Source organism: Adelges cooleyi, unplaced genomic scaffold, assembly GCF_023614345.1.
Source record: "Adelges cooleyi isolate 19-005CV unplaced genomic scaffold, UGA_ACOO_1.1 ACOO_flye_CR_arks_rails_tigmint_CR_PRNA_574, whole genome shotgun sequence".
Classification (NCBI taxonomy): domain Eukaryota; kingdom Metazoa; phylum Arthropoda; class Insecta; order Hemiptera; family Adelgidae; genus Adelges; species Adelges cooleyi.
This window is the reverse complement of record NW_026096268.1, coordinates 107,852-126,685: the sequence shown is the minus strand read 5'-3', so window position 1 is coordinate 126,685 and position 18,834 is coordinate 107,852. Positions and strand designations below refer to the sequence as shown.

Genomic DNA, 18,834 nt, shown 5'->3' with positions numbered 1-18,834 from the left:
AATCTATTAAGTTAATAAAGTGTAAACACTTAATAAAAGTAATTATTTATGTTTACACTTTTTTTCGAAAAATATAAATATATTTTTTTGTTTTATATTTTTTAAATAATTTTGAATTCCAAAATCTTTCTAATTTTTCTAAATTGTATAAGTTGACTAATAGTTTAATATGTTTGTATAATTTTGAAGAAATAAAAAAAAATTATCTCTTAAAGGGATTTGTAATTTTGTTAAGCTTAAAAGAGAGAAATCCAACTTTTTGTAGATTAAAAGAGATTTTACAAAATAACATTTTTAAAAATTTTATCAAATGACAAAATTGTATACATTTGAAAAAAAAATCATTTATACAATTTTGTTAAACTTTTTATCTTATTGAGATAAGTCTAACAAAATCGCTTAACTACAAATATAGCTTTAATGTTATTTTGATATGATACAATTTAATTTCGATGAAATTTAAATGAAAAACATGACTATTTGTGTGAATATTACGTAAAAAATATTATAAACAAATTATGAGATTAGTATAATAATAATATAGTCTTTGGTAAAATGTCTATACATTTATTTTAGTAAATTGACTAATGAATAAAATGATGTGATACAATTTCACACAGTTTTTAACGATTAAATGTGTACATTTTAAAGCCTAATTTACATATTTTTGTAGATCTTATAATCCTTGTCTTAAAAAATTAGTTAAATACTTTATTAATCTTATATATAATATAAATTAAATGAATTAAAAAATGTAGTCCATTTTTTTATAATACATATCCTCTTAAAAAAAAGCGTACACTCCAACTTCAATCCTTATTGTCAGACAGCCAAAAAGAGTCACAACACATATCGTCGTACTCATCGGCAGAGCGTCATTTAGGAGGTTCTAAAGTGGCTGACCCAAAGTCGGTCATGTGAGGAAATTTAACTTTCTTTCTATCTAATTCATCTTGAGCCCACATTATCAATTTCATCAAATTGTACAGCTTGGGTGTAATTATTGGCTGGTTATGAAATCTTAAAATAGCAGAATTTAGCTCGCTAGATACCTGAAAAAATAAGGTATTTACATATATTTGAGTGTTTGATTTTTTTAAGCTTATTAAATTACTTACTTTTTGACGATGTGTAATTTGAAGAAGGTCGGCAAAAGGACTAGTTTGGGGTTCTTCAAATGCTAATAGAGCCAGAGTTCTTTCCAATTCGGTCAGTATTGCAGGGTTACCTTCTCCGACCTCCGATAGTTTAGCCTGAGCAAATACTAATGCTTCTTCAATGTTTCCTTCTTTGATTAATTCAATAAGATGTAGTTGCTGAGAAAGAAATTACACAGACAAAACATTAGTTGGATATCATGGGAAATATTAAATTAATATTTTTAATAAATAAAAATAAATGGTATTTGGAAAAAAACAATAGAAATATATATATATAATAGAAACTATGAAGGGTTCAAGGCTAAATCTACTTTATAGCACAGAACTTGAAACAAAAATTCGAAATTTACCAACATATACTTTATTTATCCAAAAATTTTAGAAAGTTTTATTAATATGGAACAAGTTCATTATTTATAGTAAAGTATGACAAATAATGTTTTAAAAAATCAAAGTATAAAAGAAATTATGAAATGTTTTTTGTTTTGATTTATATCTAACATATAATAAAGTAAAAAAACCTTATCAACTATGTTCTCCAATTAAAATAGAAATATTTAAATAAAAATGTCTTTAATATTTATGAAAAAAATACAGTCTTTGGGAAATTACTTCAGTTATTTTGTGATTTTATTATTTTCAATGACTCATTTATTTCTAATGATCAAAATTTCTCTGAATTTTTATATTTAGCAGTTGCTTACACATTTTTGAAAATTACTATCGGCTATGAAACCTATACAGAGAATAATGTGAATTATTGCTGATTAGGTAATGTTTCAAAAGTATTTCCACCTATTCAATATTTATGATTTTTGTGTTAAAAAATACTAATAGTTTGTCATTCTTTAATATTTTTTGTTAATTATTATTTAGAATCAATATTAATAAGATTCAATATTGAATAAAGTAAATGTTACAGTCAAACTTTTTTTTTTAAGGAAAAATAAAAAAAAAGGTGGAAAATAGGTGGACTACTTTTTTGAGAGTGCCTATTTAGAGTAAGAATAAACCAAGATTTTTAAAGTAAACCAAAATATTATTTGTTATCAAAGACAGTATTGATATTTCCCTCTCCTACACCTCATTATCCCTCACCAAACCTATGCTATAGCAATTCTCCTCAGCCGTCCCTTAAAGAAAAGCTTAATTGTAACACATTGTACATCCTTACTTCATTCCTATTTATTACATTACATTTCAATAGCAAATTTTTAATATTACCTGTAAATGAAAATATAGACCACGGTCATCATCCAAAAGTCCGGGATATAACTGATTGATAAGCGTAATTGCTTCTTGCATTTTACCAGATTGAACGGCATCGATCACTTTGATTCTGTTACCCAGCGTATTTAACTTCAGTGGAGAGCTAATACCAGCTTCTTGTTCAAATTTCTCTGCTGCTTCTTTGAACCCTTCTGAAAAGTATAAATAGAATTTAAATAAATATTAAAATTAGCGCTTTGGTATATTCAATGTAAACGGTGGACTATTGTACAAACCAGACACTAAATAGTTCATGATTAGTTTGTTCATATCTTTACGATTGACTTTCATATTCTCAATACGACTTAACCAATCCGGCTTGGTAACGTTGTTCTGACTGGATGGAGAATAACTCATGGTGAATTACCTCAACTGTGTGAAACTTTGACTAAGATAAAACAATGCACAGTAAAAATGCTATGCAGTTTACTAAGTAGTAACTTAGGAATACGGTTTTATAAAAGAAAAAAATTATATAATATACGCTGCAATTGTGTAAGTCACGAAAGAACCGTCAAGTGCCAACAGCCAACTGAAATGAAAATTGAAAAAAGATATTATTACAGTTTACAGATTACAATTTTTTAATCGTACACATAGGATAATAATGTTATCAAGAGTAATCATATGGTAGCAGAAATTATATCTATACAGTCAAGGATCATGATACCGCTTACCTCGTACTTGGTAGCTATGGTCATCTTTGAAATAATTGGATGAAAACTTCTTTTTCCAAGCTAGGCAATTTTCCTTCGCGGTATTATTACCACGATTTAAACTTCATTTGTGATTTGATACAAAAATAATTAATTTTAAACTAAAAGTCGAATTAGAGCAGCAAATATCTATTAATTTGGCATAATACTCTAATACTTAAAAATAGGTTTTTGGTCTCTGTAGAAAATATAATATATTTCAATTTTCAACTAATGTACACAAGTATACTAATAGCATTATAGTGCAATAGTTTAAAATATTAAAAACCAGTCCCCCTATAATTCTGCCAAATTTTTCCCGAGGACAAAAGTCATATTGAATTTATTAGTTTTCTTCCTCGTAAACCTAATAGCTACAGAATATTAAATGTACTGTGTAGGTACATGTAAATGGCATGAACATAGTTGTACAAAATACATTGCATAATAACTGGTCTATCTACGGTTCTCTGTGTGTCTATAATTGTAATCTTTTTTATTTTATTCAGTTTTTTTTATTGCGTTTAAAATGTCTTAATTGCTAGATGAATACATAAATTAAATAAACAAATTAATTTTACCCTTTTTGACTTAATGTAATTTTTGACTCTAAAATGTAAAAACGATGGTGGTCAGATTTGCCACTAGGACTTACTTTGGAAGTAATATTATGCAAAAACCTAATTTTATTTTAATGCAATCATTTTGTGTCAAAATTTATCAATAAAAAAAAACATAAAAATAAAAAAATTTTAATCATGGCTATGATGTTTATCAACTACTTATGATAACTGTTAACAGCTATTTCACTATAATACTAATATTATTATATCTCCAAATCATAAAACTTAAATACATATTAGTACAAACAAGTTGTGTTTAAATTTCCATTTAGATTTACAACTGCATTCTGCGTTATTTACTCAAGAGTTTTGATAATTCAGAAAATTGGTTTAATTAATAATGTAAGTTATTTAAAACATAATATCTAATATTTATATAAATATCTAATGATTTGTTGATTCCATTAAAAAAAAAAAAAAATGAGTAATAATCTAAGTAACACTTTCAACTATGTCTATAGTTGTTCTTTAGAGACAAATGTTCAAATAAAAATTGGTACCCTTGAAGGTATCAAACATAAAATCGATTATGAGAAAATACTCAATGATCCCATGAAGAAATTTAGCGGTCTTTATCAAAAACCAATATCTGATCTCATAGTTTATTGCCAAGTGTACAGTGATAACAAGCCGTTAAGTCTACCAGTATTCACATCCTACAAACATTTCACCAATCGATGGAGTTGGAACGAATGGGTCATTCTACCGATTCAATTTAGCGATCTTCCCAGAAATGCACTTCTAACCTTGACCGTTTATGACTGTGCTGGACCAAATACAATGACAGCTGTAGGTGGCACATCTATTTCACTATTTGGAAAGCACGGTGTGTTTCGTCAAGGTATGATCGATCTCAGAGTATGGCCTGACAGAGAAGGGGATGGCAATATATCGGTTACACCGGGTAAATGTTTATCAGATACTAACCGTATGCAGTGTTTAGCAAAATTAGCTAAACAACATCGTAATGGTAACATGCCTGAAGTCGACTGGTTGGACAGATTAACATTTCGTGAGATAGAGTTAATCAATGAAAAAGAAAAGAAAACTTCGAATTATCCTTATCTAATGATAGAATTTCCAGAAATTGTGTCCAATGGTGTTGTATATAGTGTTGTACATTATGAACAAGACGGTGATGAAATATACCCATTCAGAGTTAATCCAGACATAGTCACGGTGCCCGATGCAGAAGTCATGCAAGAAAATCTAGTGGAAAGTAAACATCATAAACTGGCTAGAAGCTTGAGAAGTGGTATTTCAGATAAGGATGCCAAACCGACTGCAACCGTTCGGGATGTGCTAAATACAATTGTCGGTTATCCCCCAACTAAAACATTAACAACTGAAGAGCAAGATCTTATTTGGAAGTATCGGTTTTATTTGTGCAATCAGAAAAAAGCACTTACGAAATTTTTAGAATGTGTTAATTGGAAACTACACGGAGAAGCTATGCAAGCATTGGATATGATGCATCAATGGGCTCCAATGGACGTGGATGATTCATTACGTTTGTTAAGTCCAGCCTTCAAACATCTGTCAGTTAGAAAATACGCTGTGGAACGGTTACAACAGGCTACCGACGAAGACTTACTTTTATATTTACTACAGTTGGTACAGGCACTCAAGTATGAAAACTTTGAACACATATCGAACAGCTTAAAACTTATGGAAGACAAATATCCAGTTACCGACAGTTTGACTGAGTCCGTGTCTGGCTTAAGTCTAAAAGATAGTACAGAAAGCAATACACAATGTACTATTAATTATTTTGAAATGTGCAAGCCAGAAGACATGGATTTAGCACGTTTTCTTATTCATAGAGCTAGTAAGAATTTCAGTTTGGCAAATTACTTCTACTGGTATTTGATGATTGAGTGCGAAGATCAAGATTTGACAATCAAACAAGATATCCGAGTACGCAATATGTATTTAAGCGTTATGAAAACGTTTTTAATGACATTATACAACGGTAGTATGGAGTGTCAAAAAATACATGCAAATTTGACCAGACAACAGAATTTTATTGATCGACTGGTGAGAATTGTCAAGACAGTAGCTAGAGAGAGTGGCAACAGAAAGAAAAAAATCGATAAACTCCAAGCACTACTGGCTGAAACAGATACAAAATTTAGTTTTATTTCTTTTGATCCTCTACCATTGCCACTGGATCCCAGTATACTTATCACGGGGATAATTCCAGAAAAAGCAGTACTCTTCAAATCTGCTTTAATGCCTTCCAGGCTTACGTTTAAAGTGCAAGACAATAGGGAATACGTTGCTATTTTCAAGCATGGAGATGATTTACGTCAAGATCAACTTATCCTACAGATTATTACTCTTATGGATAAACTGTTGAGAAGTGAAAATTTAGATTTAAAACTTACTCCGTACAGAGTGTTGGCGACAAGTGCCCGACACGGTTTTGTACAATTTGTGAACTCGCTACCGGTTGCTGAAATTTTGGCAACCGAAGGGTCAATTCAAAATTATTTCCGAAAAAACCATCCGAACGAAAATGCTCCGTTCGGCATATCTGTCGACATAATGGAAAACTACATTAAAAGTTGCGCTGGTTATTGTGTAATCACATATTTGCTTGGTGTTGGTGATCGACATTTCGATAACTTATTATTGACTTCGACTGGAAAACTATTTCATATAGATTTTGGATATATATTAGGCCGAGATCCTAAACCTCTACCACCTCCGATGAAACTGAGTAAAGAAATGGTAGAAGCAATGGGCGGTGTAAACAGTGAATATTACCACGAGTTCAGGAAACTATGCTACACCGCTTTTCTGCATTTAAGACGTCATGCTAATCTCATACTAAATCTTTTTTCATTAATGGTAGACGCCAGTGTCCCGGATATTGCATTGGAACCGGATAAGACTGTTAATAAAGTTCAAGACAAGTTTAGATTGGATTTAGGAGATGAAGAAGCTGTTCACTATTTCCAAAATTTATTAGACGTATCAGTCACAGCTGTGATGGCAGTACTTGTCGAACAGTTGCACAAATTCGCTCAATATTGGCGGAAATAAACAACTTCAAATTATTCATTATCTATCAATTGTTAAAAAAAATCTTGTATTGTAGAATTTATGTATTTTATTGTTATTACAAATATTTTATTTATGTTTGATAATTGCCTTTTTTTATCTTATCTATTGAAAATAAACTATTATTTAAGACTGAGTGACACACAGCTTACTACAACAGATACACCACATTCATATGCATTTATCATCATTAATAGCAAAACTTGTGCATATATTACTATTTTAATTGTTTTTATTGTAGTGTACACTGTACAGTATAGACACCATATTCGAAGACACATATAATGCAGTTTATAGCTTCCGGTAATTATTATTAAGTCAAATTTAAACGTAAATAATTCTATTAGTTGGTGAGCGAGTATGCAAAATAATAGATTTAAAAAACTTTACAGAACATAACAGAATTATTTTTAAAAAAAATTTATAAATAGATTGAGTAAAAACATCTTTTTTAAATTTACTTTTATCATAGTCGGGGCACGAAAATTGTTAATAGATAACCTATAGAACGAACCTCGGAAGTTAACTACAGGATTATTAGGACATTATGGTACCTATCTATAATACTCCTATAATATACAGAGAAAAATTATTTTTTAATTTTTGTTTAAAAATGTGTATATTTTTTAGTAATTAATTTTTTCCAAATATTTGTATCAAACTTGTAGAAATAAACAATCATATAGTTTTAAAAATTATTATTTCTGACCGTATTTATTTAGTTTTTTTTAATGACTCAATTTTAAAAATTCAACCCCCAATTACTTTTTTTTAAGCACATGTTTAGTAAAACAAATTTAAATTTAACTATTTTTGTTTATGAACTACAACATAAGTACTGTTCTATACCTTGAATTAATCTTATATTGAGCACTTGATAGATAAACATGTATTTGGTACTTCTGTTTTAATAAATCCTTGAATTGGGCATAATAAAATGAGAAAAATATATAAACAGTAATGTAAATACAGTAAACTATATTATCTACTCGTATTTAACGTGTAGATAATAATAAACAGTACCATACAAAACATCAAATAATATACAAAATAAATAAGTTTCTACCTATATATTATGGTTGATTCATTGCAAAATATGATGATGTATTTTTAAATAAACACCACTTAACATAGTATTGTTTCTTGCATCTGGCATTACATTTAAATGAGAAATAATTTATGCAAAATTTAAATTAAAAACAAAAATGAAAATGAAAATGGTCATATTATTTTAAAATCGTGCACACTCAAAAAAATATAATTTAAATTACTTAAATAGTGTAGCTAATAAAAAAAAAAAAATGGTTAGGTTGTTTTTGCTCAACTTGTTAGAAAATTGGTCCTTAAATTAATTTTTTGACATATATTCCAAATATATTATTTTACTTCAGAACATCCACATAAGCGATACAATCCGCTGAAAGGTGAATGGGTATTGGTTTCACCGCATCGTATGAAAAGACCATGGGACGGTCAAACGGAGACTGTGAACAACGATATGGGACCAGAATTCGATCCTACTAATCCACTTTGTCCCGGAGTGGTCAGAAGTAGCGGCGAAGTAAGAACTCTTTGAAGACAAAATAAACATTATATAATATATTATAATTGTCTATCATTTTTACTTATTCCCAAAGAAAAATCCATTTTACACATCCACGTATGTATTCAAAAACGACTTCCCTGCTTTATTAGAAGACACGCCTTTACCTCCTACAAGTGATGATCCATTGTTTCGCATTGAAGGGGTTCAAGGCACGTGTCGCGTTATGTGTTTTCATCCGAAATCTAATATAACAATTGCATTAATGTCTGTGGACGAAATAAAAACCGTAATTAAAAGGTGCTATCAAAAGAGAACAGAGTAACATAAAATTATATTTATTTTAACCTAGAGTTATTTGTTAAGTTGGATAGAGCAGTTAGAAGAATTAGGACAAAAATATACGTGGGTGCAAATTTTTGAAAATAAAGGTACCATGATGGGTTGTTCCAATCATCATCCACATTGTCAAATATGGTCTTGTTCGTTTTTACCAAATGAACCTCGGATCAAAGACATCAATCAAAGAGATTACTATAACAAGTATGGCCGTCCAATGCTGCTGGATTATGTCGAACGAGAATTAAAAGCTAAAGTAGATGGTTTTTGAATTATATTACACATAAATGAGATAGTGTGTAATACAACAATAAGAATAGTAATAACTCATAATGTTTATTGTTTTATAAAAAGGTCAGAGTTGTTGTCGAAAACTTAAGTTGGGTCGTGTTGGTACCTTTTTGGGCGATTTGGCCGTACGAGACAATGGTGTTACCGAAGAGATGGATTAAGAGAATGAATGATATTACCGAAGAGGAAAAGACCGATCTAGCTTTGGTTATGAAAATTATAACAACCAAATACGATAATATGTTTAAAACATCATTCCCTTATTCAATGGGCTGGCATGGTAAAAAATAAATTCTTTGTTATTATTTCAATTGTATAAAACAAGGATTCGAACAAAGTTCCGGGAAAAATAACATTTTAATATCTTAATAAAATAAAACAATTTTACACTAAAAACTTATGAACAAATAATTACATCAAACACTATTTTGATCGAGTTATATCTTTGGAACTAACAAATTTTTTTTATTCCAAACAATGTTCCAAAAAAATTAATTGCCAACAAATTTTTATTATAACCCTTTAATACCTACGTAAAACCATTGTCCAATTACAGAAAAACATATTATATTTAAAAAAAAATAACAGTAAGACATTAATAGCAAAATATAAATTTTATCCAGACTTCTGGCATAAAATATATTTATACTTTATACTTATAATCATTATATATTATACATAGGAGCTCCTACTGGATCCAACTGGGATGGTTACGATCACTGGGTGTTTCACGGTATTTATTTACCACCACTGTTGCGCTCGGCTACAGTCAAAAAATTTATTTCTGGGTAATTAGAACAGTCCTACTTCAAATACTTAAATATAATAATGTTTCAGAATATATGTTGGAATATTGACTTTTGAATAATTATAACTTCAAATTACTTTTTAAATAAATTAATATTAATATAATAAATTATATTAATATTATTATAATTAATATTTTTAAATCGTCTTATTGTTTTATTAGATTTGAATTATTAGCGCAATGCCAACGAGACTTAACACCTGAACAAGCAGCTGAAAGACTTCGAGAACAATCGGAAATTCATTATTTAGTTTCAACTAAAAAATAATATATTTAATAAATAAATATTTTTTAATTTTACATTATATTAAAATTTTTGTTGGGGAATAAAATATTTATTTTAGAAAGTTATACATACAAATATAATACAATCATATAATAATCACTAATTTTTTTTACTTTCAGTATATTGGAAAATTAGTATTTATTTGTTTACTCCATTCGTGAAGTCCACCGATGACATCTTTTATCCAGTTGACTTTATTTTTTAAAATAGACTTTTTTTTCAATTCCATCACGGCTCTTTGTGAATCATTACCTCGGCGACAAACTGTTATTACTACAACAAAAATAAGATGGTGGTTAATATAAACAAAAGTTAATCCATTATTACTTTTTAATCGTTTCTTACAACTTGGTATTTTAGTGTAACTCAAGTTAATTTTCTCGATTAACTGAGAATGTGATTGTTCAGTTTTTAAATCATCTAATGGAATATTTATTGAAAACGGTAAATGACACATGTCATATTCTACTTTCTTACGAACGTCTATTACTAATATCGGCTCGTTCTCTGATACATATTTTTGTAAGTCCAACACTGTTAAACGTTCATTTTCTTGAAGTAGATTAATGCTTTTAACCTGAAAATTAGAAGATGAATTATTACTTGATTTAATTTGTTGTAATTAATAATTTCATTACCTTATCGTTTGCCTTTGATCCACAAAATAATTCATAGTCTGTGTCGATCGATATCTCTTCGGGCTGCTTTGTGCAAATGCATCCTTTCCGTTTACTGTTAGCTAATTTGATTTTCTTAAAATCACAATCGCCTCCATCGTAAACAACTAAATTATTATACAAAACGTTGGGATGATCAGTAATTATTTTTATAGCTTCCATTGCTTGCAGTACACCAATAACGCCCGGAACTGTTGACATAATAATTATTGTATAAATATAATCAAATAATAACAAACAGAAATTCAGTATATTTCCTCTAACCTGGACCTAATACTCCTGCTGAAGAACAGTTACCGACTGTCTCTGGTGGTTGTGGTTTAGGGTGTAGACACCTGAAGCACACTGATCCCTTATAGTTGTAAACAGCCAATTGTCCATCGCATTGAATAGCGGACCCGGAAACTAAAGGTTTACCAGTTTTTACACATGTGTCATTAACTATGTACCTCGTTACTAGATTGTCACTGGCATCTATAATTACGTCATAGTGTTGGAAAATTTCAATTGAATTATGACCGTCCAATTGTACATCATGAGTGACAATGTTGACATTTTGGTTTATACTAAAAAAAATTTTTTTTATTAATATGGGAAACGTTTTTTTAATTAATTAATACTTACCGTTCCAATGACAGTTTTCCGGATTCAACTTTCCTCATGCCACAATTTGCTTCGGCATGTAGCAATTGTCGGTGTAAATTGTTTATTTCCACAATATCATAATCAACCAATCCGATTGTACCTACACCAGCACTGGTCAAATACATTGACGACGGACATCCAAGCCCACCGACACCAACAATTAATACACTTGAAGCTTTTAATTTCTTTTGTCCTGAAATTTATAAAAAGAAAATTAACTGTTACAATATATTTTAATAAATAAAAAAAACCAAATACAACAGTTGTAAAGTTCTTATTTACCTTCAATACCGATTTCAGGGAGAATCATTTGACGACTATACCGACTTATTTCAGATGGAGCTAAGAATTGTTTCTAAAAGTAATAATATGTATTTTATTCTTCAAATTAGTATGTAATGAAAAATATTAAATTCTAGATTTTTTTGGCCTTTTTGACATATTACAATTATCTATTATAAAACCATTTTTCCAAAGATATGATGAAAATAAATTAAGAATTGTCTTATTATAAACAGTACAACCCTTTCGCACAGAAATATTTCTTACAAAGTTTGTGAAAAGGGTTTTTCAGCTTTGCTATGAATTATTCTATGACAAAGTAAAAAGTCATAATAAAAATAATAATTTTATCAATTCCATTAGCTGAATGTATTTATAGAGGGTTCTTCAGAGCTGGTCAGAGTAAAACAAATCCAATTGCTCAAGCTGGTTTTGTAAGGTACTATTAAGTAGATGAAATAAAATTCTTTAAAAATATAAACAGCCAAATTAAATATATGGCCAACCCCATTTTTTTTGGATAGGTATGGCTGAGGTTAAAATTCCTATTACAATAAATTATTATAAAAATATAACATTTTGTAAGCAAGAAAAATTATCACCATTCCAATTAAGATATTTAATTAATTTAATATTTAGCCAAATATCTTAGTAAAGTTGTGTTTATACTTGAATTACGAGAAAAATATTACGACAATTGATTTGTTTGTGTATTTAATGTACTCTGATGAATTTTGTGAGATACCGAAAGAACATTTGGAACTTATTTTATAATCGTGCATAATAGTTAAGCTAAAATATTAACCTTTTTCATTTTGAGAAGTTCGGTTTTCAAAATTAATTCTTCTTTTATGGCTTCAATTTCAGCAGTCAACTGCTGTATGTCTTTGTAATTATTCGTAGGATTGGTATTTTCCTCGAATACAGACATTATTAATGTATTTGTTATTTTACAAAATTACTGAAGATAACTATAACAATATTGAAGTATTGAGCTATGTAACAAAAGTCAGAACACGGAACACCTATTATCGTTTATCAATGTTTTATATTTGAATAAAAACGTATCACTATTATTATTTACCGAGTAATTATTTTAACAAATAATAATTTAATTAATGAACTTAATTAAATTATTAAAAAGTAAGTACCATCAATTCACGTAGTTGTAAATATAAAAGCCAAAAGGTCTTGAAAAAGTTAAAGGCTAAAGCCGGTAAATACAAGCACAAAGGTTAGGTTTAAGTTTTAACACATTATAGTGTTATTATACATGGTAAAATAACTAGGTATGTCAGTAACTTGTGTTACGAATTTTTACAATATGGTAGTCGGTTTTCCCTCGTTAGAAATGAACGGCCGCCAATAAAACCGACAACCATTTTGTGATTATCACAAGCTGCCGACATATCTTTTATTTTTTCATGACGAACATTTCATCGATAAATTGATAACACGTTTAAAGCTTATCTGATTTTATTATTGTTATCTAATCTTATATAGATAATACATAATGTATAAAAAAGTTTGAAACACAATATTATATATTTTTTTCATTCTCTAATGATCGAAGTCTGAACATCAGATTGGGATACTATAAAATATTATATATAATGCCATAATATTAAGATTAAACCCTTAAGTTAAAAAAAAAAATTGTTATTAAAAATGTTTTCTTTGTTAACTAGAAATATCTACTTACGGCCATCTACGAAAAATACTATTATTGTAATTCAGGTAAATAAAACAACCCAGAAGTAATCTATATGAATCCCAAATATGTATTTAAGACTTAACTATTTTTTTTAGCATTCTAATTTCAGCATTAGTGTACGATCACAAAAACAAAAAGTGTACACGTCTGTTGAACACGCTTTGGAAGATGTCAAACCCGGCAGTTCTATTCTATTTGGTGGTTAGTTTAACATAATAATTAATATATTTTCTGAATTAAAAAAAAAAAAATACGAGTATTATATCTTAATAATTCTAGTATGTGAAACTGCATTTATTTATGTTTTTAGTTATTAAATGTAATAATAAGTATTAATTATCAATTGCCTTAGCTCACAACAGGTTTAACAAAAAATATATATTTATAAATATATATTTTGATTTATTTATAATAATTTTTACTACATAAATTATACATTATATATATTTAAATTACCCTCACCCTCATAAAATAAGGTATTTCTATTCAATTAATTTAGAAAAGTATTAATTATTTACCACATAATATGCATATTATGCTTATAGACTTTTTTTAAAATTGTTTTTTATAGTTACTAATTAACATCTTATGTAACAAATGTCAAAAGCTTTTTTTCTTCTTATTTTTATAAATTTAAAGGTCAAATATTAATTTAATTGAATCAATTGATTTATAACCTAAATCTTATAATATTTTAACTTTTGTTTTTGCCATTTCTTTGAAAATAAAAAAAAAATTTATTCATTAAAAATAATATTAAATTTTATATTATTATCTTGAAATATTTACACCATATTTTTTTTTATATTTTAGTATTATATAATAGTATAATAATTTATTTATCAACTAACTAATAAATTAAATGAATCTACTAACTATACATCGTTAATTAGGTTTTGGACTGTGTGGTATACCAGAAAAACTAATCGACGGTCTGGTGGAACGTAATGATATAAATAATTTGACCGTGATTAGTAACAATGCTGGTACCGACAACTTTGGTTTAGGGAAACTTCTGAAACAAAAGAAAATTACCAAGGTTATTGCTTCGTATGTTGGCGAAAATGCCGAGTTCGAAAAGCAATATCTAAATGGAGAATTGACTGTTGAACTTACTCCTCAAGTTTGTAAAAAAAATAACTTGTAGTTTGTCTTTTACAGGTTAAAAAAATAGATTAGTTATTCTCTGTTGATTTTTTAGGGTACATTAGCCGAAAGAATACGAGCTGGCGGCGCTGGCATACCAGCCTTTTTTACACCAACGGCTGTTGGTACACTTGTTCAGGATGGAGGCATACCTTTGAAGTATGTATTGCACAACGAAGAAGAAGATAATGATACAAATAAAAAAAGCAATAAAAAAGGGCAAGTAGAACTGGCTAGCGACGGTCGTGAAGTTCAAATTTTTGATGGACAACCATATGTCATGGAAAGGGCCATAACGGCAGACTATGCAATCATTAAAGCTCAAAAAGCTGATCACGAAGGAAATCTTATATTTAAGTAATAATGATAGATATTATTATTTTTTATACACATGAATAATATTTATAATTTTTTTTTATTTAGCAAATCGGCCAGAAATTTTAATCCAGCCATGTGTGCTGCAGCTAAAACCACTATAGTAGAAGTTGAAGAAATTGTCGATACCGGCTGTATTGATCCAGACCAAGTACACGTCCCAGGCATTTACGTCGATAGAATAGTTTTGGGCAAAGATTACGTTAAGAAAATCGAAGTATTTACACTAGAATAATATTTTAACTTTGTTTTAGTAATTAACAAATTTGCTTTAAAAATTCAGAAAACTGTCCTAATCCAAAAACCATCAGACGGCGATTCGATGCTAGCAAGCTCTTCTGCTGCACAATTGAGAGAGCGAATAGTTAAACGAGTTGCTTTAGAATTCAAAAACGGCATGTATGGTATCCTTTTTGCAATTAATATAGTATAAAATTATACTTGTAATTTTTTAATAATCGTAACTTTGATTTTGTTATTTCATCGTGTATGAAATTTAAGAGAAAAAAGTCTGGTGGACTGTGTTAAAATATTTTTTCCTCCTACCATTATTTCGGCTTATGGCCTTACAAAACTACCCAGCAATTTGTCTAAATATAATTATATAAATGGCTGCAAAGTTGTATCTATATTGTAAACATCTAATTATATTGATAAATATCCTTAGCCAAACGTATCAGTCAATTTAGGAATAGGCATGCCGATGTTGGCCAGCAGTCATATTCCAGAAGGCGTTAAGGTGATTTTACACAGCGAAAATGGTATATTAGGTCTTGGCCCTCATCCATCATCAAAGAAATCAGTTGACCCAGACTTAATCAATGCTGGAAAGGAGACGATTACCGTTGTACCAGGTGGTAGTTTCTTTAGCAGCGAAGAAAGTTTTGCAATGGTCAGAGGGTATGTTATATTTTTACTCTCACTTTAATGGTGATGTTTTAATTAATGAATTATTATGTGTAGGGGTCATTTAGATTTAACGGTATTAGGCGCGATGGAAGTTTCACAATACGGCGATTTAGCCAATTGGTTAATACCAGTAAGTATGAAGTAGTTATTAATTTACCAGACGTGTTAGACGTATATGCCCAGTCTAAAGCATTAATTTTTTTTTTAGGGCAAATTAGTAAAAGGTATGGGAGGAGCGATGGATCTGGTTTCGGCTCCCAATACCAAGGTCATTGTGGCTATGGAGCATACAGCCAAAGACGGCTCACCAAAAATTATTTCCAATTGTGTACTTCCGCTGACCGGTAGTCGATGTGTCAACAGAATAATTACAGAAAAAGTAAATATTTTCTATATTATTGTAACCATTTATAAACATTTAATGCAAATTTTTGTTTGACCCATTGTCATTTTTTATAATTAATCGATTAAACAAAATTAATTAGATTTATCTTAAAAAGAAAAAAAATTAGTTTTATAAAAATGTTCTGTGAATGTTAAATTTCTCAATTTTTTTTTTTCATATTTACATTATTGTTATTTATTATTTTTATAAATTTCAGTGCGTTTTTGATGTAGACCCGGAAAATGGATTGACGCTAGTCGAAATTGCAGAAGGTGTTGAAATAATCGATATAGTCCAGAGTACAGGCTGTGAATTTGTAAAATCTGATGACCTTACAACAATGAGGACAAAGTAAATGCAGAGTTTATATAAGTTTTCTGTGTCAAGTATATTTTCAAAAATAAAAAAAAAGTACAATTTGCATTAAATGTATGATTATGTGTATGTATATTGAAAAATGTAATACTAAAAAACACAATTAACCACAAATTCAGAATACAATATTTTAGCGTAATATTAATAAAAACAAACAAAAAATTCATCACAAACGCTATTCCAGGCTTTGAAAATCAATTAAGAATATTATAAATAATATGTAATCAATGTACATTTTTTCTTTTAAAAAACTTGACTTAAAAATAGAAAATAAGTCTAAAAAAAAAAATAAAACAATAATTGCACAAAAGGTCACATAAATGGTTAAGGTCACAAATTATTGAAAAATTAAAAAATAGAACATTTACAATGAGTAAAATATTTAAATAAATAATATCAGGTTTAAAAAATAAACAGTGCTCACAAGGACAACAAAACGGCAAAAAAATAAACAATAATAATAATAATAATAGTTAAAAATAGTGAATAAGTGCCCAAACGAATATTATTATTTTATACGGCCTAGTGACTAGTTGATTTTCATACGTTTGCCATTACAATTGGTGTACTCAGAAGTTGGCTCGTAGTCGATCAATACTGCAGTGGGAATGGATTTCTGTAATGAGAGAAAAAAATGCTCGATTCATATTTTTTACTTGTCAAATGACACTTCAAAATGGACTCATTTTGATTGCAACTGACGACAGCGACAGACTTTATGAACTTGTCATTTGAAGGCAGTGAAATAGTGTGAATAAGCAAATTAAAAATATCCTCGACTTACATCTCCTGATCCCATTACTGCAATCGGTGTTTGTCCCGTAACTAACGCTACTTCGTGTTCTATCAAATAAAACATATACTCGTCATATAGCAAGCGAATCAGGTGGAACGAACCAAAGCTGGCTGCTGAACGTAATGTCAAATCGCGTATAACCATCGAACTGCGACGATAAATAATTAATAATTATTAACAAAAATGCTATTATGCAAATGCTTTACCTATAAAATGACCATTTTAATAAAAATTGGCGTGCTTCTTTCGTGAAGTTTGACGTCCCGCGATATGGTTTTAAACAATTGTCCACAACACTTTTTAACCATGTAGCCCATTCTTCTAAAGAATTCTGCTGTTGAAGCGTGTGTTTGAAATCGGCTTCCAACTGTTGGACTAAAGCGGAGTCGCATTGGCATACCCAAGAAGCCTAAAAACACAATAGCAAATGAACAATCAATACGATACAATAACTTGTTATAAATAAAGAGAAACCAATAATTTGTATACATATATATAAATCAAATCGAATATCATTTTTGGGCTGCTTTGAATATTTGAAGTAACAATAATTTGTAAAAAAAAATATGAATAAATTTAAGTTTTTATTATTCTAAATATTTGTTGATTCTATAAATTCTTACAGAAATTCCGATTTGATTTTGACATATTTTATGTAAAGTTTGACAACTTTTTGAAATATTTTTTTTAAACTTAAAAAATAATAATACAATGGCTGAAAAATATATTTTTATATTTAAAATTAAATGTTCACAAATTTATGGAGGTCAATTAATTTTGATAATCTTTTTTTGAAAGCTAAGCTTGTTTTTTTTACATAAAAAACATACATTGATGTGTTTTGCTGCAAAATATTCATGAATGAAATAAGCAAGAAAAAATATCTAAATGTGTGTTTTTTAATGAGGGTATCAGCCAGGTAATTAAAACAATTATTTAAGTCCTAAAGTGGTAGTTGAATTGTTGTTTTCTCTCGTGTGTGGATATATTATATTATATCTTAACGGTTTGGACTAAATATGGCTAATATAGCTTAAAGTGATTAAAAGTGGTCTACCCAGGTTAGGTTAAAGATGTCCCATTTGACAACAGCTCTATCAGTTTATTTGTAACATTTTCAACTAATAATAAATATTTTTATATTTTAGGTTTTTTTTATCACAAACTGTTATTATTTAGTATATTAATATATTATTTTAATTAAAATTTTGTTTATTTTAAAAAAGACATCACTATAGCAAATGAACAAAAAACAATTGTTCATACAAAAATTGTATAAATTAGTGAAAGCATTCAAAAACCCTGAGAAAATAAAACTAAAAAAATCTATAACCGATAAATAAACTCTTCAGCTGTTATTTATATCGATAACCATAAAAATATATTAAAAATAATAATGCCCTTACTTGTTCTTGTACATTACGGAAGTCGACACGATTTAAATCAGTAA

At 28.7% G+C, this 18,834-nt stretch overlaps 5 protein-coding genes across 6 annotated transcripts; 3 read left to right on the top strand and 2 right to left on the bottom strand.

The window, feature by feature from the left end:
- Nucleotides 1-589: 589 nt before the first annotated feature.
- LOC126842660 (glucose-induced degradation protein 8 homolog) lies at nt 590-2,995 on the bottom strand. The gene is made up of 4 exons (XM_050579720.1): nt 2,666-2,995; nt 2,385-2,581; nt 1,119-1,316; nt 590-1,052 (listed from the first exon to the last, which is right to left on the bottom strand). Exons 1-4 carry the CDS (start codon nt 2,784-2,786, stop codon nt 876-878), a joined length of 693 nt encoding a protein of 230 aa, XP_050435677.1. The 5' UTR covers nt 2,787-2,995; the 3' UTR covers nt 590-875.
- Nucleotides 2,996-3,951: 956 nt separating this feature from the next.
- On the top strand, nt 3,952-10,176 carry LOC126842658 (probable galactose-1-phosphate uridylyltransferase). 2 transcript variants are annotated; one of them, XM_050579719.1, is made up of 8 exons: nt 3,952-4,089; nt 7,055-7,116; nt 8,205-8,374; nt 8,451-8,656; nt 8,723-8,951; nt 9,050-9,266; nt 9,669-9,774; nt 9,957-10,176. In XM_050579719.1, the coding sequence occupies exons 2-8, from the start codon at nt 7,098-7,100 to the stop codon at nt 10,060-10,062; spliced, it is 1,053 nt and encodes a 350-aa protein (XP_050435676.1). In that variant the 5' UTR covers nt 3,952-4,089; nt 7,055-7,097; the 3' UTR covers nt 10,063-10,176. The 2 variants fall into 2 exon arrangements, with proteins under 2 accessions (XP_050435676.1, XP_050435675.1); XM_050579718.1 differs by lacking the exon at nt 3,952-4,089 and having other exon boundaries at nt 6,977-7,116.
- LOC126842656 (phosphatidylinositol 3-kinase catalytic subunit type 3) lies at nt 4,098-6,927 on the top strand. The gene has a single exon (XM_050579716.1). It carries the CDS (start codon nt 4,168-4,170, stop codon nt 6,793-6,795), a length of 2,628 nt encoding a protein of 875 aa, XP_050435673.1. The 5' UTR covers nt 4,098-4,167; the 3' UTR covers nt 6,796-6,927.
- Nucleotides 10,095-12,979, bottom strand: LOC126842657 (adenylyltransferase and sulfurtransferase MOCS3). Its single transcript, XM_050579717.1, has 7 exons — nt 12,490-12,979; nt 11,685-11,757; nt 11,382-11,595; nt 11,022-11,323; nt 10,719-10,948; nt 10,426-10,657; nt 10,095-10,353 (listed from the first exon to the last, which is right to left on the bottom strand). Exons 1-7 carry the CDS (start codon nt 12,613-12,615, stop codon nt 10,196-10,198), a joined length of 1,335 nt encoding a protein of 444 aa, XP_050435674.1. The 5' UTR covers nt 12,616-12,979; the 3' UTR covers nt 10,095-10,195.
- Nucleotides 12,980-13,208: 229 nt separating this feature from the next.
- LOC126843439 (succinyl-CoA:3-ketoacid-coenzyme A transferase, mitochondrial) lies at nt 13,209-16,816 on the top strand. Its single transcript, XM_050580986.1, has 10 exons — nt 13,209-13,421; nt 13,494-13,599; nt 14,292-14,521; nt 14,600-14,901; nt 14,968-15,136; nt 15,203-15,323; nt 15,600-15,819; nt 15,883-15,958; nt 16,037-16,207; nt 16,431-16,816. The coding sequence occupies exons 1-10, from the start codon at nt 13,353-13,355 to the stop codon at nt 16,566-16,568; spliced, it is 1,602 nt and encodes a 533-aa protein (XP_050436943.1). The 5' UTR covers nt 13,209-13,352; the 3' UTR covers nt 16,569-16,816.
- Nucleotides 16,817-18,834: the final 2,018 nt, after the last annotated feature.